The sequence below is a fragment of the Paramormyrops kingsleyae genome, chromosome 4, assembly GCF_048594095.1.
Source record: "Paramormyrops kingsleyae isolate MSU_618 chromosome 4, PKINGS_0.4, whole genome shotgun sequence".
Classification (NCBI taxonomy): Eukaryota; Metazoa; Chordata; class Actinopteri; order Osteoglossiformes; family Mormyridae; genus Paramormyrops; species Paramormyrops kingsleyae.
In genome coordinates this window covers 36,717,304-36,738,948 of record NC_132800.1, presented here as the reverse complement: position 1 = coordinate 36,738,948, position 21,645 = coordinate 36,717,304, and the positions used below count along the sequence as shown (strand labels likewise).

At 44.3% G+C, this 21,645-nt stretch overlaps 1 protein-coding gene across 2 annotated transcripts; it reads right to left on the bottom strand.

Moving 5' to 3' along the window:
* Positions 1-2,867: 2,867 nt before the first annotated feature.
* On the bottom strand, positions 2,868-20,842 carry LOC111846186 (cadherin-10-like). Of its 2 annotated transcripts, XM_023816137.2 has the most exons (12): positions 20,706-20,842; positions 16,409-16,758; positions 13,396-13,690; positions 11,070-11,189; positions 10,540-10,707; positions 10,204-10,391; positions 9,454-9,707; positions 7,832-7,968; positions 6,997-7,118; positions 6,591-6,699; positions 6,125-6,376; positions 2,868-3,856 (listed from the first exon to the last, which is right to left on the bottom strand). In XM_023816137.2, the coding sequence occupies exons 2-12, from the start codon at positions 16,613-16,615 to the stop codon at positions 3,366-3,368; spliced, it is 2,343 nt and encodes a 780-aa protein (XP_023671905.1). In that variant the 5' UTR covers positions 16,616-16,758; positions 20,706-20,842; the 3' UTR covers positions 2,868-3,365. The 2 variants fall into 2 exon arrangements, with proteins under 2 accessions (XP_023671905.1, XP_023671906.1); XM_023816138.2 differs by lacking the exons at positions 16,409-16,758; positions 20,706-20,842 and adding an exon at positions 14,583-15,154.
* Positions 20,843-21,645: the final 803 nt, after the last annotated feature.

Genomic DNA, 21,645 nt, shown 5'->3' with positions numbered 1-21,645 from the left:
CGTAAAACGGTATCCATGTAGCAGCTTGTTGGGGAAATGAGGCCTCTGACAGTCACAAGCGTGCGGTTCTGAGAGATGCTAAAAACCTTTCCAGCTGTTATATTTCTGCTTTAAGTACAAGCTGCATTCGGGGCTGATCTGCATGCCGTCTACAGCTCCATTTCCCCCACCTGTCCTCCTGTTGTTCTGTCGCTTTGTCGCCTTGTTACCACAAAGATGTCGTGTGACTTGGGCTCGTTTACTTCATGAGCTCATTTCCACTTGAGTGTGGGTAATAAGTGTGTGCTTGACTCTAATGCCTTCCTTACCCGCGGTGCCTGCCTCTAATGCCTTCTTTACTCACGGTGCCTGCCTCTAATGCCTTCCTTACCTGTGGTGCCTGCCTCTAATGCCTTCGTTACCCGCGGTGCCTGCCTCTAATGCCTTCTTTACTCACGGTGCCTGCCTCTAATGCCTTCCTTTCCCGCGGTGCCTGCCTCTAATGCCTTCTTTACCCGCGGTGCCTGCCTGTAATGCCTTCTTTACCCGCGGTGCCTGCCTGTAATGCCTTCCTTATACCCACGGTGCCAGCCTCTAATGCCTTCGTTACCCGCGGTGCCTGCCTCTAATGCCTTCTTTACTCACGGTGCCTGCCTCTAATGCCTTCCTTACCCGCGGTGCCTGCCTGTAATGCCTTCTTTACCCGCGGTGCCTGCCTGTAATGCCTTCCTTATACCCACGGTGCCTGCCTCTAATGCCTTCCTTACCCGCGGTGCCAGCCTCTAATGCCTTCCTTACCCGCGGTGCCAGCCTCTAATGCCTTCCTTACCCGCACTCGCTATGCCATGTGCATGTGATTTTCCACCTCGCTCGCCTTTGTCCCATAGTGCAAAACAGTGCGTTCTACTCTTTAATGTGGAGGAGAATATTTATTACAAAGCAAAACAAGAAGCAGAGCATCAAGTGACGATCAAGACACAAGGTCACTCACTGAGAAAAAAAATTAAATAAAAATTTACTTCCTTTGTGAAGATTATAAGACTTATGAGATTATATGAGTTATTTAAGATAAAAAATATTGGATCTGGACTGTAACTGCGTCCCTGTTACTTTTGTGATAAACTTTTAGGTAACATTCCCCTTTCCATGTACTGCACTCTTAATACCTCATACTCCGCGTGCTAAACACTGAAAGTGGAATCTATCTTATCTATTCATTGCACATTCCCTCTGTCTATCCATTCTACACATTGTACCCCACTGCCCATTTGTACGATCTTCCCAACCAATCACGCGCGTGTATTTATTTATATGTGCATGTATGTGTAATGAGGGCTGACTGTCCCAAGGTGACTTTTGAGAGGTGGGGTCCCAGAAAAAAGAAGCCTGAACCTGTACATCCATGTCTACATTCTAAATATGCCTCAGGTCTACATTTTAAATATGTCTCAGGTCTACATTTTAAATATGTCTCAGGTCTACATTTTAAATATGTCTCAGGTCTACATTTTAAATATGTCTCAGGTTTACATTTTAAATATGCCTTATGTTTGTACAGTCTGTCTTGAAAATTTCTATTCTACTCATTATTGTTTTGCATTATTTTTTTCCAGTGAGGAACGAAATTCCAGCGTCTTTAGTGTATGACCCATGTATCATAGAACTGAGATGACAAAAAAATACATTTACTTTTGACTTTGGAACAACAAAACACTTTGGGGGAAAATCAGTCCACTGCAGGTTGGGGGTGGGGGGGGGGGGGTGTCACATCAATCCACAGTGCTCACAGTGCCTGTAAAGACGACCAGGGAATATATGTTTGTGTTCTGACTTTCAGGGGAAGAAGAACAAGAATTGCTGTTATAATAAAGGTTTTATTTGCAGTCATTAGTCATACTACAGGTAAAGTCTACACTAAGATATTATGGTAAAAAAAAAGTTGAAATACGGGGATTTTTAACTTCCTTTGCTTGCCTTCGTCAATATTAGAAGCAAAGACTTTTCTGGTTTATATTAAACCATGTGGAATATGACATTTAAAGGTCTTTAAAGTTCAGTCCCAGTTCAGTCATTAAAGGAAACAATCGACATTTCTATAGATCGCCGTGCTTTTCTTTCTTTACATTCTGCCAGCCTTCAAATAAAGATGGCAACAGTATTTCTTAGCGTGAGACCTTCACAGTGCCGTCGGAGTGCGTCGGCCGCTATGAACGGTGGACTCGCACTTTCGTGTGACTTTTGCGCCAGAGGCTATATTGAACGCGGATCGGAGACGCGGTCCAGGAGATTCTGAGAAATGCAGGTAGGGGTTTTAGGGGATAAGCTGTATAAGAGAACCGGTGATGCTCTGTCCGTTTCGGGCGCGGGCTGGTGGAACGTCCGCATATTGATTTGTTAGGAAACATCGAAATATGGAAAAGAAAAGCAGATGGAGGAATGAAGGAGTACAAATATATCTCGGCAAAGATAAACAAGAAGTAATGCAAGCGTGGACACGAGGCCTGTGTTGATATTTGTCCCCGAAAGAGTTGCACTTTTTGAACTCTCAAGTTCTTCTTTTCAGTGTACAGAGTTGAACTGAAGATGCCTCGTGACTCTTTGTGATTCATGTAAGCAGATGGGGCCTCTTCCTGTTTTCTCATGGGTTAGCTGCGCACCTTTCGCTTTGCATGCTAAGTAAGAAATGTGCCTGTAAAACCGGTAAAAGAGGCGGCCGGCACCTACCAGATACTGCAGAAACGTACGGAAATGTGTCGCGAAGATTTCACCGGAACGGTGTGTTTTGAAAAATAAAAAAACAGCTATGTAAATAATGAAGTCACTCCTCCGAATAAATGTTATTTCAGATTAACTCTAAATAAAAAAAATGGTTGTAGGCATTGTTTTTTTTTTAATAAAAATATGCAAAAATATATAGAAAAGTGTATTTTGGCATCCGCACAACATAAAATCAATGTACAGGAAATTATTCTAGACAGATTTGTATTACATTTTTACACAGTCAAGAAAATATTCCACAGTTTGACACAGATCTTTACCAAATACACGGAGAGAAAAAGAACGATAAATACTTAAATAGGCCTTTCAGTATAACACATTTTTACAGGTGTCTAGCTATTTTAAATACAGTTTAAAGTACAAGCTTGTTTTTCTTTAAATATTCACAGTATTCAAGAATACCTTACTTCATACCTCATCATTACAAAACACACTGCTGACACAGTTATCCACAAAAAGAGTCATAACCAATTGCAAAATAGGTTAAAAAAACCAGAGGATGTAAAAGGTCATTTATAATTTTTTATTTGTTTGTTTTAAATTATATTCCAGTTTTCGTGTGTTTCCTTTTTTCGTGTAATCAGAAGATGCCACCACAGAGTTCAGGGCTAAACATCTTTTCCTGTATTCTTCCCGATGTACATGTCAGCCAGTTTCTTGAACTGGGGTCCCCAGTTACTGAGGTAGTCATACTCGTGGTCAGCGTCTGCCGGCGCCGACTCCAGCGAGCTCAGGGACTCCGCGATGGAGCCGCTGCCCTCGTACGCGTATGTGGCGAGCGAGTCGTAAGGGGGGGCGGTCGGATCCGAGTCGTTATCCTGCAGCCGGCTGTTAATAAAGTCTCGGACGTCCGGGTTCTCTTCTATGATCGAAGTCCGGCGCAGGGGGAAGAGGACTTCCGGAATGATATCCCGCCGAAGGCTTGTAGCATCCATCACCTCCGGGTGGCGCAGCGTGCCGATGTCGAAGGCCTGCGTGTCCTCCTCGCCGCCGCCTTCGTCGTTGTAGCTGACGATGTTGTCCCTCACGTCCTCCTTGGAGAATATCAGCGGCTCCTTCTTCCTCTGTCGCCTCAGGGCGGCAAACAGAACCACTATCACTGGAGAGGAATCAAATAGAAAAGCATGTTTGAGAACATCTATCGTAGCTTTAAGAGGCTCTCAAGTCCATCAGGGGAAGACAGCAAATTGTCTCTGAGCATCGTTTCATATCAAAGTCTCAGCAGAAGGACCCTTTATTAATAACTCTACCTGTGACACTATAGTTAAGTTTTTACACTTTTGTAAAATTTCGATATTTCTGATGCTGGATCTTCTCTGATCTTCACTCCACAACTGGTTCTTAGGTAAAAGGGAACCTGTGTGAACAAAGGAAGCTGATTCTTAATAAATGCATTTGGTAAAGAGAGTGAGGCAGGACTCAAATGGCCCCTACCCTCAATAAGCTGTTGGGCCATTTCAGCAAACAAAGACCTTCGACGGCTATTGATCAACGTCTCTGGGGTTCTGGTGCAATCTGGGCCCACTACTCCATAGAGAAGTGCTTCAAATCGGTGACATTTGTCAGTTTGGGATTGCGAGCTGCTCATTTTAGGCATTTCCATGACAGTGAGGCTGTTTTTTTCCCTACCATTACAGTACAACATTGACTTTCCAGTGGGTGTATGGTCCAGCTGTCCTTTGCCTTCGATAATTCCGACGTGGGGGGCGGGTTTGTTGTTTCTGCGACCCATTTACTTTGGGACCCCTGGCCCCCCTTTGTGAAGTGATTGCTTATGGCCAACAGGTGTCGCCCAAACCTCAGAGCCCCACGCAAAAGAGTGGCGCTAAACACCAACGTTGTTTCTACGGTCATAGCGAAGATCCACCAATGCTTATCTAACCACTACTCTACCAACACCACCGGTATGAGAAGTGTCCTGCCTTAAGACAGAATATGGCTCTCGCACGACAAAAATTCACACTTTTGACTTCCTTGTCCATATAAAATAGTTCCAGATTGATAATCCGACAGATGGTTTTCGGAAACTTTGAAAAGAGCATCTTACTGATGTCATGACGAGCACCTCAGCTAAGGTAAGAGAGTGCTGGATCCCCCAGAGGATTCTTTGTGAAGACTATATGCTCTTGGGTGATGGGACAAGCCAGCCTCAGAATATTCACTACTGTGCAATTTTTTATTTTTTCATCTGTATGATAGCTCTGACTGTAGCTTTTTGGAGCCCCGGAGCTGTATAAATGAATCCGTAATTCTCTCAGGATCAAAAGGTGTCAACAACTTATTTCCAGGAGCCTTCAGAGATTCCTTTTCAACGTGACGAGATAGCGCGTGCCGACAGCTTCACTCAGACGGGAAGTCATCATTCTCATAGCGAGCCTGATTTACATACTTGAACAACAGTCCAAAATTAGCTACCTTGGGGGGCGTTGGGGGTCAATAACTTTCACACCTGAAGACTACGTGGTTTTATTGCAATTCACGGAAAATTTAAAAATGTACCGAGCATTTTCATTTCAGCCCAGACTCTCTCCCTGGACAACTTCGGCAAATGAACAAATTCCGTGTGAAAAATATGCGAAACTCGGGAAGTCAGAAAGGAGCCACATTTTCATAATTATGCAAAAAATGATGGTATGGAATGACATGCATAGAATCCAGGCTTTTTCCACATGTGTATCCTTTCTATAAATCCTCCTCACCCTTCCGCATGTCTTTTGGTGCCATTAGCTTGACACATTTCCGCATGCTTTTCGTGAATTCCTGTTTGTTTTGGCTTTTTCAATTCAAACGATTTTCCTTTGAGCAAAGTCGGGATCTGACACGCGGGGGCACCTCAGGCGGCTGCTGCAGACGCTTATCCCCCCCCCCCCCCCACGCCTGGCGGAATAAGAGCTTCGGCGATCTCTGATGTCCTGTCACCAAGAGAACCCCTGCTGTGGAGTAACGTGCAGCTCTGTGCGAGAGTCTCCATGCAGCTGCCGGATAAAAGTCAGCACCGCGCTTCATCGAGGTCTCATCCTCTCCAAAAGACCCCATACTAGCAGTCGTGACATTTGGCTCATGGGATTTTAGACCTCCTTTTCCTTCCAAGACAATAAAGCCCGAATAATAAACCGCGTACATGTTTAAAGCTATAATCAGATAAACAGAGGCATTGGTAAATGAATCGAGTTGTTGTTTTAATTTCGGAATGCAGGGTTTGAATATTATTGCATTCTAAGGAACATCTGAAGAAGAAGGGTGGGCTTTTATCGTAGACGTGCTAATATCTTTATTTTAAGCTACATTCTCGTACAAGCTACTTAACGTAAACCGCTCAGGCAAACATCCCGTCGTCATGGGCAGACGAGGGAGGAAGGCCACTCACTGAGGAGGATGATGATGCAGAGGAGGATGGCGACGAGAGCTCCGGTGCTGAGGCCAGCCGAGAGCAGGAGCGCCTCCAAGCTGCAGGTGCGCACGTTGCCGCCGCCGTCGCACGCGCACACGCGGACGGTCAGCGTGTTGGTGCTGCTCTGGACGGGATAGTCATTGTCGGAGATGATGATCCTCAGCAGGTAGACGCTCATCTCCCGCCGGCTGAACCCGCCTCTCCTGGTGAGGATCTTCGCGGTGTTATCTGCAAATGATTTCAATGACCGTACAATCAGAAGAGAGGTGCAACTTCACTATTAAACCCTGTCGCACAAACAAGATCTGACGTCATCAAGAAAATCCAAATTTACAACGTTTACAAAGCAAACATAGTTTGACGTATTTGCCGGCAAATTTCTAAACTTGATTATTCAAAAATACTATAAGTAAATTTAATATTTTATTTCAGGGCTGTTTACCTTCATTGTCGAGGATTGTGAAGTTTGGATTAGCTGTACTCAAAGCAAACACGAACTTATGTCCGATAAGTGGTTCATCTGTGTCAACTGCACTTATGGTCTGTATTAACTGAAGACAAGACAAAACTGAATTTATTAAAATCACACCCCCCTACACACACACAAACAAAACACCTATATTGTATATTTGTGTTAGTTTAGTGATGGTAAATTCTATATTCCTCTATTTTTTTTTTTTGTAAAATGTATTAAGATTTCTCTTTTTTCAAATACAAATTACAAAAATTATTTTGCCCTCAGTATTTATCAATTGATTTGTACTATTTATACTGTATTAATTTCTCATTCACTGTCCAAACAGACTGATCGATGATGAAGCTGACAGTCGGATACAGCGTAAGTATACCTGTCCAGCTTTAACGTTTTCACATACGATGGTCTCGTAAAACATGGCGAATTCCGGGGCGTTGTCATTGACGTCTAGAACCTTAATGAAAACGGGGACGCGGCTTATCTGCCGTGGGTTACCTGTGAGAAAACGTGACAGCCAATCAGAGATGATAGCAGGCTGATGACAAGCTCACCTGGACAATTAATCTAACTGGAGCAGGTTGGATCGGGCCTGAAGTGAAGGAGGCTATGGATATTTTAAATATCCCTTTTAGGAGCAAAATGGCAAGATGTACATTTTGGAACAGCCAAACTATAGCTACACACACACACACAAAGACATGTAGGGTAAACATATCCTTACGGGGACCGCTCATTGATTTCAATGGGGAAAATGCTAACGCTAACTATGACAACCTTAATCCGCACCCTGCCCTAACCATAACCATAAGTAACCAAACAAAATACAAGAGTTTTTGCATTTTTAGTTTTTTCATAGCAGTCACCGATTTTTATAAAATAGAGTTTTCCCTTATGGGGACCAGGAAACCGGTCATATCCCAATATGACGACCTTAACCCCTACCCAGCCCTAACCTTAACCATAAGTGACCAAACTAAATACAAGACTTTGGGCATGTTTATTTCTTTGATTGCATTCGCAGATTTTTGTGGGGACTGGAAAAATGGTCCCCACAACATAAAAATAGCAGGTTTTTATTACATTGTGGGGGACATTTGGTCCTCACAATGTAATATAAACCTAATGCACACACACACTTTTACAAGCTGTTTGTGCCAGTACATGAGCTATGGGCAGCCCAAGTGAAATTATAAATGCTATATACTTACTTATTTCTGTAGCAACAACTGAAATGTTATGCCATTTTGACATTTCCCGGTCCAGTGATTTCAGCGTGGAGATTGAACCATTGACTGAGTCAATGTGGAACAGCCTCTCGAGATCTGTATGCCTGTCTATGGAATATCTGTAAGAAAAGTCACATGCAAATGAGTAAATAATGAGTAAATGTGTGGGTTAAGAAGCTGTATAAATATGAATAAATATGGAAAAAATGCATCGCCACAGTATGAATATAAAAAGCATGTTTCCTGCCTAATTAACCGGCGCATGCTTAATTATTTGTTCTGTTTTTAGAAGGCCATACGACGGCTGCCTCTAGGTCACGTGCCACGTCTGTAGGTCTTTAGCAAACTCCTGGCCTGAAACGTTGCACAGTGGTAATTAAAGCAAAGCTGCGCCGCTCATCCAGGGGCCTGCAGGACCTGCTGCTCTCTGCTCTGCTGCCGTATTCCAGCACCTGATTAAAATAATTTAATTAAGCTCATTCAGCTTCCTTTCCCAGTAGTGAAGCTGTTGTTTTTTGTTTTTTTTTTTACAGAGATAGTCATAAGTGGGAAAGCAGCACCGAGACCCTCTCAGATGCCTGCTATTATTATTATTATTATTTTTTTGGATAAATTTACAAGTGGAATTCAAAATTAGTTTGAAACATTTGTGTCCTTTAATTCGTTTTGTGGAATATTATTTACGCGTCTCATCGCAAGGTCACGGCTAATACCTGCCAGCAATTAAAGCTGTACTTTTAAACTCCCGGGAACAACATCGGTATCTCAAACATTAGGCTGCCAACACTATGCTTCTTTCACGATGTTCAACTTAAAAACTAACAATTCAACTAAAAAGTACATTTAAAGCGTAGAATCCCTGAAGTATCTGCAGACAGCAGCAAGAATCTGGGTGGGGCCACCTGCTCCCCCAACAGTCAGTTTCAATTTGCAGGAGTAATTCAGGTCTCTGTGAGTAAACAGAGGTAATGGAGTGAGCCCTGTTTACTGTTTACCTTCCCCCTGGAAACGGAACTGAATTACATACACAAGACCACAAATGCCTGCTGGGAATTTCCTTCCTCTCTTTTTTTTTTGAGCTCAGTTCCGCCGTTTATCAGCTGTTTCCCCTCACAGCCCGAGGACAAACAGCCTTGGGTGGCTCGCCGATCTGCCCCGATTACCGATTGTGATTTTTGTGAATGGGTTTATGCAAATGGGTACCTCGGCTGTAGTGCCACTCCCACTGTGATGCGATCTGATGCAGCCTAAATAAAAGTGTCTGTTTTTTTTTTTTTTGTTTTGTCGTTGCTTGGTGTAGCTTTCGATAAATAAATTAAACCGTTTACAAGACCGAAGTGTGTCCTTCTTAGCAAGCTTTGATCTAACACGTGGTATATTAGCAGGATGATCTAACACAGCGAAACACTTTACTACTCTCTACTGAAACTCAGTTTAAATCGGATTAAACCGTTTCAGTGTTTTGTAAACTGGTTCTAGAGCGCTATATCAGGTCGTTGCGCAGCCCTACCTGAAACGTAGAGGATATTCAATATGGCCGCAAGGTTAAAGGTCAAAGGTTGAGGGTCAATTTCCAAAAGTAATAATAGTGATAAAAGAGCGACCTGACAGGGTGATCTGTGGCGTCCGGGTCCCACGCCGTCACCACCCCGACGACTCTGCCCGCCGCCGTGTCCTCGTGAACCTCGATGACGTACGGCGTGGTGCCGAACACGGGCGGCTCCTCCACGTCCTGCACCGTGATCTTCACCGTGGCTGCATCTTTGAAGGGCCCCAGGTGCGTGAAGCGGTAGTCCAGGTTGCTGTTGGCCGCCTCCACCTTCAGCGTGTACGTCCTCCTGCTCTCGTAGTCGAGCAGCTGAAAGGTTTACCGCCGTTACCGTGGTTTCCTCTGCTTACTCTGCAGCCAGAAGACCTACTCTGTTCCTCACCCAACCGTGCTACGGCAAAATGACGGTACCTCTCAAATACATATGTTTCTAAATTGAAGAAATGCAGTTCAGGTCAAGCTAAAGTATTTCGTTACTAAAAAATTCAACCTTAAAAACTGACATTATGTATATCTTCATTCATCCATGTATCTATATATTTATACATATGTAATGTAACATAGTAAGGAATGCCCCCCCCCCCCACACACACAGAGGGTCAGCACTCGTTGCACATTCCCACAGGCAACAGAATTACACATCACCAAAACAGAAACATTTCTGAAATGATTACCATGTCATGGAAATAGAGAGAACATTCTACCAATTTCAAAACAGACACAATGTCGAAAGAGCATAACACTCTCCCTTTGAGATCTAGGCTTCCTATAGATTTCCCAAACATGAAAGGCAGACCATTCTCACCTTCCTTACAGAGATAATACCCTCCTGCGTCATTTTGTCGGTGACTATATCAAACATGTCTCCCGTGTCCCCGTCAATGATCCTGTACTGAATCTCGGCGTTCTCTCCGACATCCCCGTCGTTGGCCTTAATGCGACCCACCGCCGACCCAATCTCAGCGGACTCCAAAATGCTCAGATGGTAGGAGCCTAATGGTACAGCAGACATTACAACGGGCTTATTGACGTAAGGATCTGGGAAACATGAGGTCTGACAAGCCTTCTGAGGTCCCGATGACCTTAAGAGCAACCCTAAGAGGCTCTATTAGAAGACAAACAGTCAGATATTTCTGCATACTGTGAGGGAAGCGCGGAGGACTGTCGTTGACGTCCGTGAGGGTGATGTTGACCGTCGTGGTTCCGGACAGCCCCCCCGTCTGCCCAGCCATGTCCTTCGCCTGGATGAGCACCTGGTACTTCTCCCTGTTTTTCCGGTTCATGTTGGACAGGGCTGTTCTGATGATTCCTGGAAAGTACCGTAGCGAAAAACACAATGACATCATCGTTCGACTTCCCGGCTCCCACCAGGGAACTCGCGTCACCAACAGAGCAGCCAACAGAGAAGAAGTATGTGGACTCCAGGGGCTGGGGGGGGGGGGGGGGGATACACTTTGAGCCTTTCACCAAATAATGAAAATTCCCTTATTAAAATAAATATGTAGATAAACAACGAAATAAATATATGGAGTCGGTAAAGGATCATAAAGACATTCCTAAGATCCACACGGTCCAAGGGAAGGACATCGTAGATGACGCGTCTTCTCCACGTAGCCGGCACTCCAGTATCTCCCCAGAATCAAGGTCTCGGACTCCTTCCACTCCACACACCTGACTCCGGCTCCACGGAGAAGTAAGGCTGGCCTTGCAGGATGCTGTAGACAAGCTTGGCGCTGTTTCCGTACGTGGCGTCGTCGGCGTCCGTGGCTGTCACTCTAGCTACGAATGTGCCTGTGGGTAGTGGGTGGTGGGGGTGGGGATAACAAGGTTAACGGGTGACGACTCAGAAAGCGATTGTAGCTGTCGGCAACCGAAATGACGCACAGTGCCTGACTGTAGGAGTGAGTCTGTGCAGGGTCAGGACCAAATATGCACACATACTCCATAAAACAAGCAAACAGATAGATCCAATGCAAAGTGCTGAGCTGGTAGGAGCCTAATAGTACAATGGGTGTACCCCAGTGCAGGGTGCAGGGTGTACCGCAGTGCAGGGTACAGGGTGTACCCCAGTGCATAGTGCAGAGTGTACCCCAGGCAGGGTGCAGGGTGTACCCCAGTGCATAGTGCAGAGTGTACCCCAGGCAGGGTGCAGGGTGTACCCCAGTGCATAGTGCAGAGTGTACCCCAGGCAGGGTGCAGGGTGTACCCCAGTACATAGTGCAGAGTGTACCCCAGGCAGGGTGCAGGGTGTACCCCAGTGCATAGTGCAGAGTGTACCCCAGGCAGGGTGCAGGGTGTACCCCAGTGCATAGTGCAGAGTGTACCCCAGGCAGGGTGTACTCCATCCCACACACCCCCCCCCCAACCAACCCTGACCAGGATTAGCAGGTAGAAGGTGAATGGATTGGATGGATATAATTAGTAAAAATCATACAAAAACAAACTGCTTAACTAATGCTTTTGCTATCTGATTGTTTTAATAGATAATATTCTAAACAGCATATCTAAGCAGAGCACGATATCGGTCTATGTATTTATATAATGCAAGTCAGAAGTTGATATATTACTTATATAAGGCTTTTCTTTGCAATATTACTGCAAGAAGAAGACATGATTAAAAGAACATAACATTTGGAAATTGCATTTCTTTGGAGTGTAAATGTTTTCTTGCAAGATTTAAAAGAGCTTAAATAATGCACAACCCCACTGATATTTTAACTGGAGGCTCTGCTCTTAATAACTCAATGTGTTCACTTCAAAGTTCTTACATGCTCACTTGTTAAAGAATAAATAAAAACATCTTAGAATTTCTGTTAGAGGTTCTTGAATAATTTGATGCATTCAAAATCAGACAAAGAGCATAAAATAACGATGAATCATAAAGATAGAATCCCAATGTTTTTCTTCATGCAGTATGAAGGTTCACACAGAACACCAGACTATCTGTAATGTACATGCAAATATTTGGCATGTTATTGATGATTTAATAATTTGATGATGTTGACCACACAAGCACAAGAGGGTCCGTATGACTCGTCACTGGAAAACTATACAAATCCCAACTCTCTCAATAATAGTATCCACCCCCATGTGACACCGACATTCCTCTCATGGGAGGAACAAAACTCTCCATGTGAATTGATATCCGGTGCTTAAATGTCACCTGAATTCCCGGTGTTCCCTCACTGTCTCTGACCTTTACTACAGAAGTCTGGCACTTTTATAGAACAGCGGTTCCTCGCAGAGGTCTGTGAAGAACGATAGCGCCAGATTTAATCTACACTTTGATCTGGGCCGTCCTTATCTTCACACGCCGTCGTCCCACAGCTGTCCCGTAATTGCCGTAACAATTGTGCGAGTGGGTTGTTTTATTTCTTAAATTTTATCAGGGCTTGAACCCCTCCCCATCCCCCCACCAGTTTTCAGCTAATCATTTAATCAGGACATCTGTTCTATTGACCGAATTTCACGCGAATGCTTTGATCAGGCTCAGATGCACTTTTGCCTCCTTCCAGTGGTTCAGGAGGAAAAAATAGATAACTGATATTTTCACAATAAATTTTTTTAAGCTAATTAAAATGCTTTGTTCAATGCTTTTCTTCTTTTAGTCCTTTTTCAGCTTCATTCTTGTGAAGCACTAGTCAATTTGAAACGACCTCCAATGATGCTTGATTGTGTTGTGTCATCCTCTCCTTAATGACTCTTTATCATTCATCTGTTCCACCATTTGCAGCGAATCCATGTGCCCTCGGGAATTGTACAACCAAAGACCAAACTGAAACATCCCCACTTAAACCTTCTTAAGTCACGTGAGCAGCCAATGTGCAGAGAAAATCACAGCCTTAAGAAAGGCCAAAAGAGAGAACCTATAAAAGAATGCTAACTCGTTAAAAACATTGTCGCACGTGTAGCATTCTGAGCTCTATATCGTAGTTGGTGGCTCAAATCTTCACACAATGGAAACACCACTCCCGCTTACGTGACTTTACGTACGCACCTACTTCTGACATTTCGGGGACGCTTGCCGTGTACATCGGCTTCGTAAACTTGGGCTCGTTGTCGTTGATGTCGTGGATCTTGACGATAAACTCCGTCTCGGGCTCCAGTGGCCAGTCCGTCTTCTTGTCGACGGCCTGAGCTCGGAGCGTATAGAAGGCCTTCTCCTCCCTGTCGAGCCTCTTGGTGGCATGAAGATCCCCCGAGTTTTCGTCGATGAGGAATAAAGAGCCGGCCCCTTCGCCAGAGAGGACGTATTTCACGGTGCCGTCGCCTTTGTCCATGTCAGAGTGAAGCTGGGGAGGATATGCGCATTACTAACAGGTGGCAACTTGGGAATGAAATTCATCCATGTATACGGAATGCAATTCTGCATCCATATTTCAATCTTACATTCAGGATGTTCCTATTAGCTGTCTGTACTCCAGGGTTGGGGCCATTCCGGAATGCATTCATCAATTCTAATCCAAATCAGGAAATGGATTGGATGGGATTGGAACTGACGACTGCATTTTAGAATGGCCCCACCTCTGCTGTACTCTTCACTAATTCCTGCATCTCAGGGAAGCAGTTAGACCTGTGTACTCCAGTTCATTGTATGCCCATTCTGCACTTACATCCTACAGATGTGGGAAAATTGCATTCTAATGTAGGTTTATATGCACCATCAACGAATTTTTGTCCATCGTGAAGTGCCGGTGAACCCGGCAGGTGACAGCCTAGTGCGTCTTCTGAAGGGACGCCACCCCAGCAAGCCAACTTCACATTGCTGGCGTCCTTAGAAATACTCATGTCCTCTGTGGTGCCGGCAAGCGAAAATCAACATGTAACCTACTGTAAGTAGTTCAACTACTTTAGAAGTATACACTTTAATGAGCGGAAGTAACAAATTGGCAGATACAGAACGATAAAATTAATCAAATTCTGCAAGTTTATTTTATATGCATTGTGGTGCCCTTTATCTCTGAGTAGAATGAGAATGGCGTGGGATAGCATAAATCTGACGTTAAGTGAAAATAAAACGAGATATTTTTGTTTTTAAAGAAAAAAAAACTGCATTCAAAGCAGATATATAGATCAGAGAAAGCTTTATGGAGGGAACCAATTAAGACATATATAACCAGGTTTTTAATATGTGATATCAACAGATGACTCATAACTAATAATAGTTCTGTTGTTGCAACTTACTTTCGTATAACTAGTAGGTGTTACGTGTAGAGGTCGAGTTAAATTACGCCGCGTCTTTGCATATTCAAACCAGAATCAGTATAAATCGCAAGCTGCGATCACAGCACTGTAAAAATGTAGGATGTGCTCTGCGATCGAAGAGTGACCCTGAAAATACTCCAGCACCCGTTTCTGCACCTCACACTGGAAGTCGCCGTATATTTTAAAAATATGAAAACATTACAGCGACAAATGTTACGTAACGCCGTAAGCGCGCAGATAATGACGGCATTTACTGGTGGAAAAAGAAATCAGGCAGCACATTTTATGCAAGTGAAATGTTAGAATATATGTGGGACTTTTCGCAGTAAGAAAACTAACCCCACCGTCTCAGAACCTTGAGGTCGAACCCTTGCTCCAATCTATTGCCGCCCGTTTTTTATGTTTTCTATTTTATTTTTATGCCTTTTCCGTCTATACGAAATTACAGAAATTACAGAGCTGCTAAGCGCCCAGGACCGCACTAAAAATTTAATGCATTATAATGCACTTGCATTAAAGTGAGTCGCTGTCTCGTTAGCGGGGACCATATTTAGCCCTTGACAGAAGTACAACTCGACAAATTGAAATTCCGTCTGCATATACAGGCGCGCGCACGCACGCACACACGGGCGCGCGCAGAGTGACACAAAGGGATGGGAGTCAGAGAAGAGCAAATCCGAGCGACTCTTCTGCGGGCTTCAGTAAACTCTGGAGCACTTGCTGCTGCAGGATGAAGATAGGAGAAGGATGACGGCACACTGGCACGGACGGTCTCACACGCCTCTGTGCTGCTCACCCTGCAGTCAAAGCGGCGTAACTCCACTGCAGATATTCCCCTGATGCCGTTTTATTCAGCGTTAGTAACATTGCTGGACAGCTTCGTTGTGTGTTTATGGTTTAAGAGTGACTTAATGTTTCCATTGCATGTCTTGGATTGTTCATTCTGTCTCTGAGAATTGCATTTATTGTCAGAGATGTTTATTTTTGATTTATTTTTTCACACGAAAATGTTATCCCTAGAGAGCATTCTCTGGCGTGTGCATTTCTGCTTTTTTACTGAAGTTGCTTCACACTTGATGTTACAGCCAAAGAAAATAACTGCTTGGACAGGATGTACACATATTGCTCATTAATACCACATGACATTTTAATTAAGCTGCTTCTTGTTAAATTACACAATAATGCAATTACATCTGTAATGGACTCATGACACAAGTGTAACCAGCATCACCTGGAATATGTAAGATTAATTATGCTGTACTTGATGTGATATAATTTTATAAATAGCGTGCATGTTTTCAGCTTTGCGAAATTTAATCATCCTCTTTACAGGGTAAGCTACAGCTAATGTATACAGTGCAGTCAAGCTTTAAGTAGGATAAAATTTGATATTTGCTGTTTCATGAGCCCATGAATAAAAAAAGATAGCATAAGAGTATAAGCCTGTCTTTTATGTGATTTTCTAAACACGAGATATCCATCTTTCCTAAGGAATGTAACTTTCAATAGGTGAGCTAGCTGAACACATTTTGACCTTGGTCAATACATTTGATTTTTAAATCATGTTTTTTTGAGTTATATTTGTTGTCTTGCACGTTTGTTGTCTTGACTAATACATAAAGCGTATTGCAGTTCTATAATCAAGCCATAAATCTGGGTATTTTTGTCCGTATTTTCCTCTGTTATCTTTTGTACTAGCTGATGATTCATGATTCCCATCATCAGACGCTATTTAATTGAGTAACTGCTACACATTTCGTAGACACGAGCGACGCCGAATGCACGGAACCCTCACGGGGCCTCACCTTGCCCACATACTGGTAGTCATTTCCGGTGTATTCCTCCAGCAGGAAGAAATGGTTCCACATCCATCCTCTTTTGAAGCGCTGCAGTGTCTTCCCGCCTTCTCCCGACGGATCGTTAAGCTGCCTCCCCCTCACGGGCGCCAAAAGTCCCACGGAAATCGCATGGGGGAAAAGCAGCGGCAGGAACAGCAGAAGAAATCGATTCATCTTCTTTGTATCCAATTAATCTCTGAGGCCTCTTGTGGAGAGAGTAACCTTAATAGGAAAAGTAGTTGAGTTCGGCGGCAGTGCTGGGGTCCAGTGTCACCGAATGTGCCAGTGTGACCCTCTCTTTCATCTTTTTGTTAGCCCTGTAAAAACGACAACGATGACAATAGCATCACACAGCAAACAAACAGAAATGTTAGAAAGTATAGATACATAGTGGATGGCACTCACAGGAAAGACAGAGAGCAGTCAGTAAAAACAATATCAAACCGACACAAAGACAGGCCACAGTTGTCCATTTCACACTTCTGAAACTGGATCTAAAATATAAATCCCTGCAGGGTCTCACAGAACTGCCACATTGTCTGTGATCATCTCAGGAGCCCTTTGACTGCGACTGGCCGAGATCTATTCTACTCTCTTTGTCTAAAATATCAATGGCTTCCTGAGAGTCACTGTTGTTTCCTGTTAAATCATGGCGGGGCAGACTGAGGTACTTTGTGCGTGAAAAATGAGGTGTCAAGTGCTGATTGGCCGCTGGAGTACAGGTCACACTGCTGACTTTAAGTAAATGAATGGGTATAAGTAACAGGAATGTTAACTAGGCACTAAGGAAAATGCAGCTGTAATCATGTATTCATAAGAGCCATTTTCTTTATGAGTTCACAAAGTCCACATATTTAAAATCTCTGTCAGTGCCTGTATGAATCATTTACATTTTTACTTATTTAGACCATGCTTTTATCCAAACTGACATTTTTTTCTCATTTTTTTGAAAAAGCAGAGTCAGCCAGCCCCGGGGGCAATTGAGGGTTAAGAGCCTCGCTCAAGGGGCCAATGGCAAAATCACTGGGATTTAAACCAGCAACCTTCCGGTCACAGGCAGCGTGTTAACCTACAGCCACAAAGCACCCCCTGTTTTCCCATTCATTCACTTGACGCCAAAACAGCCGCGTGCTTCCTCGTGTGTTTAACGTATAAAAGCGGAATAAACCACACCACTAGAGTAAAATAAATGTGACACCACACAGACAGTAGATCCGAAACCACAACCTTCGACACAAGCATTAGCCAGCTAGCTGCCGCCTCGCACCCCTAACCGGCGTGGATCAAAGCCCGCCCGTTACGGTCCCCGGTAACGCTGTCCGTATTACCGTTACCATCCCCCATAGCTAGCGAGGGCACGGGAGTCAAGCGTATTTCAAGCCATTAATCCTTTGATTAATTAGGCTGCCTGAAGATTGTAATTATCTTTCAAGGATTCCCTGCCGTTTAAATACTCATTATTCTTTGATGCACTTTGAATGGGTGCATGTCTGCTGGAATCTTGATCTCTTTTATTGATGTTATTATTATTATTATCATTATTATTATTATTATTATTACTACTAAATCACAGATATTTTCTAGGATTCAAACAGAGAATGAATGTACAGGAAGGTACCTGTCCAGTGGAAGTCCGTCTCATTGAATAAGGATATATTAGCTGGGTATAGGTAGGCTTTTGTCCAGGGTGTAACACACCGTATGACAGAGGCCTCGCTCACAAGCGGACGCATTCGCTCCTTACGTTCTAAATGCACTTGGTTGTTCCTCTTTGGCACACTGGCACGGACTGTTTTGTTCCCTGCTTAGCTGAGCTGTGTCTGGTGATCAGGCACCAAGTTTTAAGTCCGGCGGGAGGCAATGACACCGGTGTCATCGGAAGGTGACGTTTGCGACGGGAGCAGCAGGTGAGTCAATCACGGCCGAACGGCGAGGAGTAAAAGAAAAAGAAACACTAATAATAAAAAAAAAGGCAAAAAAAAAAATAAAAAATATCTGGAGATTATCAAACACTCTTGAGATGTGTTTCTGGGGCACGGAGAGCAGATTTAACCTGGGAAGCAGCCAATGCCTGGGGAAGAGGATGCTGTGCTCTAAGGCCCAGACCGCTAAAATGGGCAGCAGATACAGTACGAGCAACGCGGTGCTGCTGTCCAGATGAAAAACATCACCACTTGGGGGAGCCCAAGATCTTCCCAGAGCCCATAAACAAGCCCCATCACCACCCAGATGAAATGGCAGTTATAAATTCTCTTTCATCTAAAATATTAATACAATGCCCTGTTTGTCTGACATGGGATAAGAATATAAGAGCAGTAGGATCAGTAAAACGAGTGGAAGACATTCAGCATATTGTATGCCCCCCCACCACCTCAGCCCCCCTGCTGTTTGTCTAACCGTTTCTGACTTAAACTGCCCCATTTGGGGCTCTGGGTTTTTAAATCAATACAAACAGTAAAAATACCATCCTGGGTGACTTCAGCTGCTCCCTTAACCATTTTGCAGACTGAATACTGTATAGCGAAGCCGTCTCATTACGTCTGGGCTAAATAAGCGAATACATTCGCGAATTATTACATGTACTGAAACTCGGAATGAAAAACGCTCCGCTTGTCTCTAGACTGAATTATAGTTAATGACTTCAGCTCCTGCCCACGTGTCGTTAGCCTCGAAGATAAATGCACCGTAACATGCAAAATTTCCACAAGAAGCAGCCTGGGTTAAAATGCAGATTTGAAAGCTGCAATAGCACATTGAAATGGCCGTCTATTGAAACGAGACAAATTCCCAGCAGGGTAGCTGCCTTGCCTCCATGCCGTCCTGACTCTGATTAAACACGGCCGTTGTTTTAAATCACCGATATAACCCGCACGTTGTTCTATTGAAATGAACAGGCCACTGTGTCCCGATGAGATTAAACGACCGACTTGATTTCGCTCTTCAGTGTCCCGCCTTGCCCCCCCGATCCCCCCACCTGTCATACTCGGGCTTTTGCCTCAAACAGCGAGATAAAGTCATCCCTTATCTCTGCGCTGAAAGGTAATTACGATGCTGAAGATGCGCATGCTTTAATTTCTGTGGAACAGTAATGGCACTGTGCGATCAGTCATCCAGAGCCCACCGTCATAAATCACAAACGTCTAGGAGAAGACAAGAACTTTATGTGCTAAAATCAGGCAGAGGACAAAACATTACAGCCTGGAGATGTGCAATATACTCACACTTCATACTTATATATGACAAACACGAGACGTCTTTTACATCTGAGATCTGCTTATCTGAATATGGTGAGACTTTATTGTTCACGCAACACAAGGCACTGCTTTTAAGCAGTACTTTAGCAGCTTTTGTTAGTATCTGCCATATCGTTAACGTGAAACCTAACGCACTTTTCGGACCTCGACCATGATACCGACGGGCAGCGGGATGGGTGTCTTAGAACGGCCCCCGGCACGAAGACCGCGGAGCATTGCCGTCCGTCGGACTCGCCAGTATTTACGCTGTTCATCACACGCACGACTACACGAAGTGAACCTATAGAAAGAGTGTAATAACATCCAACCCGGCACCGAAAGCGAAGATAACGTCGGCAAACAAGATGCAACACATGTGTGCGATTGTAGCGAAGCAGTGGTACATTAATAACCACCCATATGCCTTGTTAAACTTCTGATAATTAGCACCAAAACTAGGAACTTAACTCCCAATTCCAACAGTCGGTGGCTATTAAAATTCAATAAGATCGTCTGCTCTGTTCTGTTATCAAGCTGCCAAATATTCCTCCTGAAGTTGAAGCCAGTTGATTACCACCTTACTTCATTTTCCTCACTTCTCTATGACATCGTTAATTTGACTCATTACACGTCATGAAGACTGAAAGAAAAATGCATGGGTGCCATGAACAGCATTTGAAACACTACAGGGATGCAGCCACCTACCTGAGACCACATTTACCGTAGAGCTCCTGCCTGCAGGTTTTATGTAATGCTAAACAGCCTCAGGACCAGTAGGAGATTACTTATGAGAAGAAAAAGGCAGGAGGAACAACCTGCAGCCTCCGTCTCGCTCTCTCTTTATGTGGCATCGCAACAGGGCAAGTTTATTTTTCATTTCATGATGCTCCATTCCAGAAAAAAAAAAACCACATTGACACGTCATTACCGCTAATGCCACGATAATTGCTCTCGATTGCATTTCAGACCCACGCCTGCTTCATATAAATAAATATAAATGCTGATATATGACAGCTGTAGGAGCCTCTTACCTTGCGTGACAGTCTACTGTCCTTGTGAGTACGCATTAGCCATGTCCCTCTGTGTCTCTCCCACTCCGTCACCGCAGCACCTAGACTCCAAGACTGACTACAGTTAGACTGGCTCTTTCTCATTCTCCCACCCTTCCTTTCCTTTCGCCCTCTCTTTCTCTTTCTGTCTTCCTTGCTCTCTTTCTCTCTCTCTCTCTCTCTCCCTCCCTCTCGCTCTCTTTCTCTGGAAGGCACAGTGGCTGGACAGGCGGAGACGAGACTGCTGATTGGCTGTCATTTGCAACTACCCTGATTAAAAAGGAAAGCTGGGGGGGGGGGGGGGTAAAGAGGAGTAAAAAGAACCTCGCCGTACAGAGAAGTAGATGCCCCCGACCGCGTGGCAGAACCGTGGACCCGGAGGTCAGCGCCAGTGAGATGGGTTGACTTCCTGGGCAAACAGGAGGCACTTATGCCTCTCTCAAAGCCCCTGTGATAGACTGACTCTCTGTTCTTCAGAACCTCGAGCGATCGGCCCAATTTAATCCTCTTTCCGCGGCGATAAAACCGGCTGAGAGAGGACGCTATCGTGTAAATCACTTGCAAAGGAGATGCTATTTTCCACTTCCTCACAGCAGCTGTTGAGCAATTGTGAGCGGGGCAGCAGAAACGCTCACTCGAAGCGTTTCATCATCCGGCCCTATCTGGAAGGCTTCGAGAGGGCGATTCCATGTATCTTATCACCATCCAGGCATTTTTCTGCCGCTTGGAAATGATATACAGTCTAATTCTCCCGGATGCGATCAACAGACGTAGGAGAGAATTTTGCATTTGGCTCTTTTCTTACCAGACAGTTTGTCTTGGTGCTAATCGCCAAATCATTATCTCACAACTTAGGAGCCGACGGCATGAGCCCGAATAACCATCTCGATAAGACATCACAGGGGATTTATGACAATAAGTA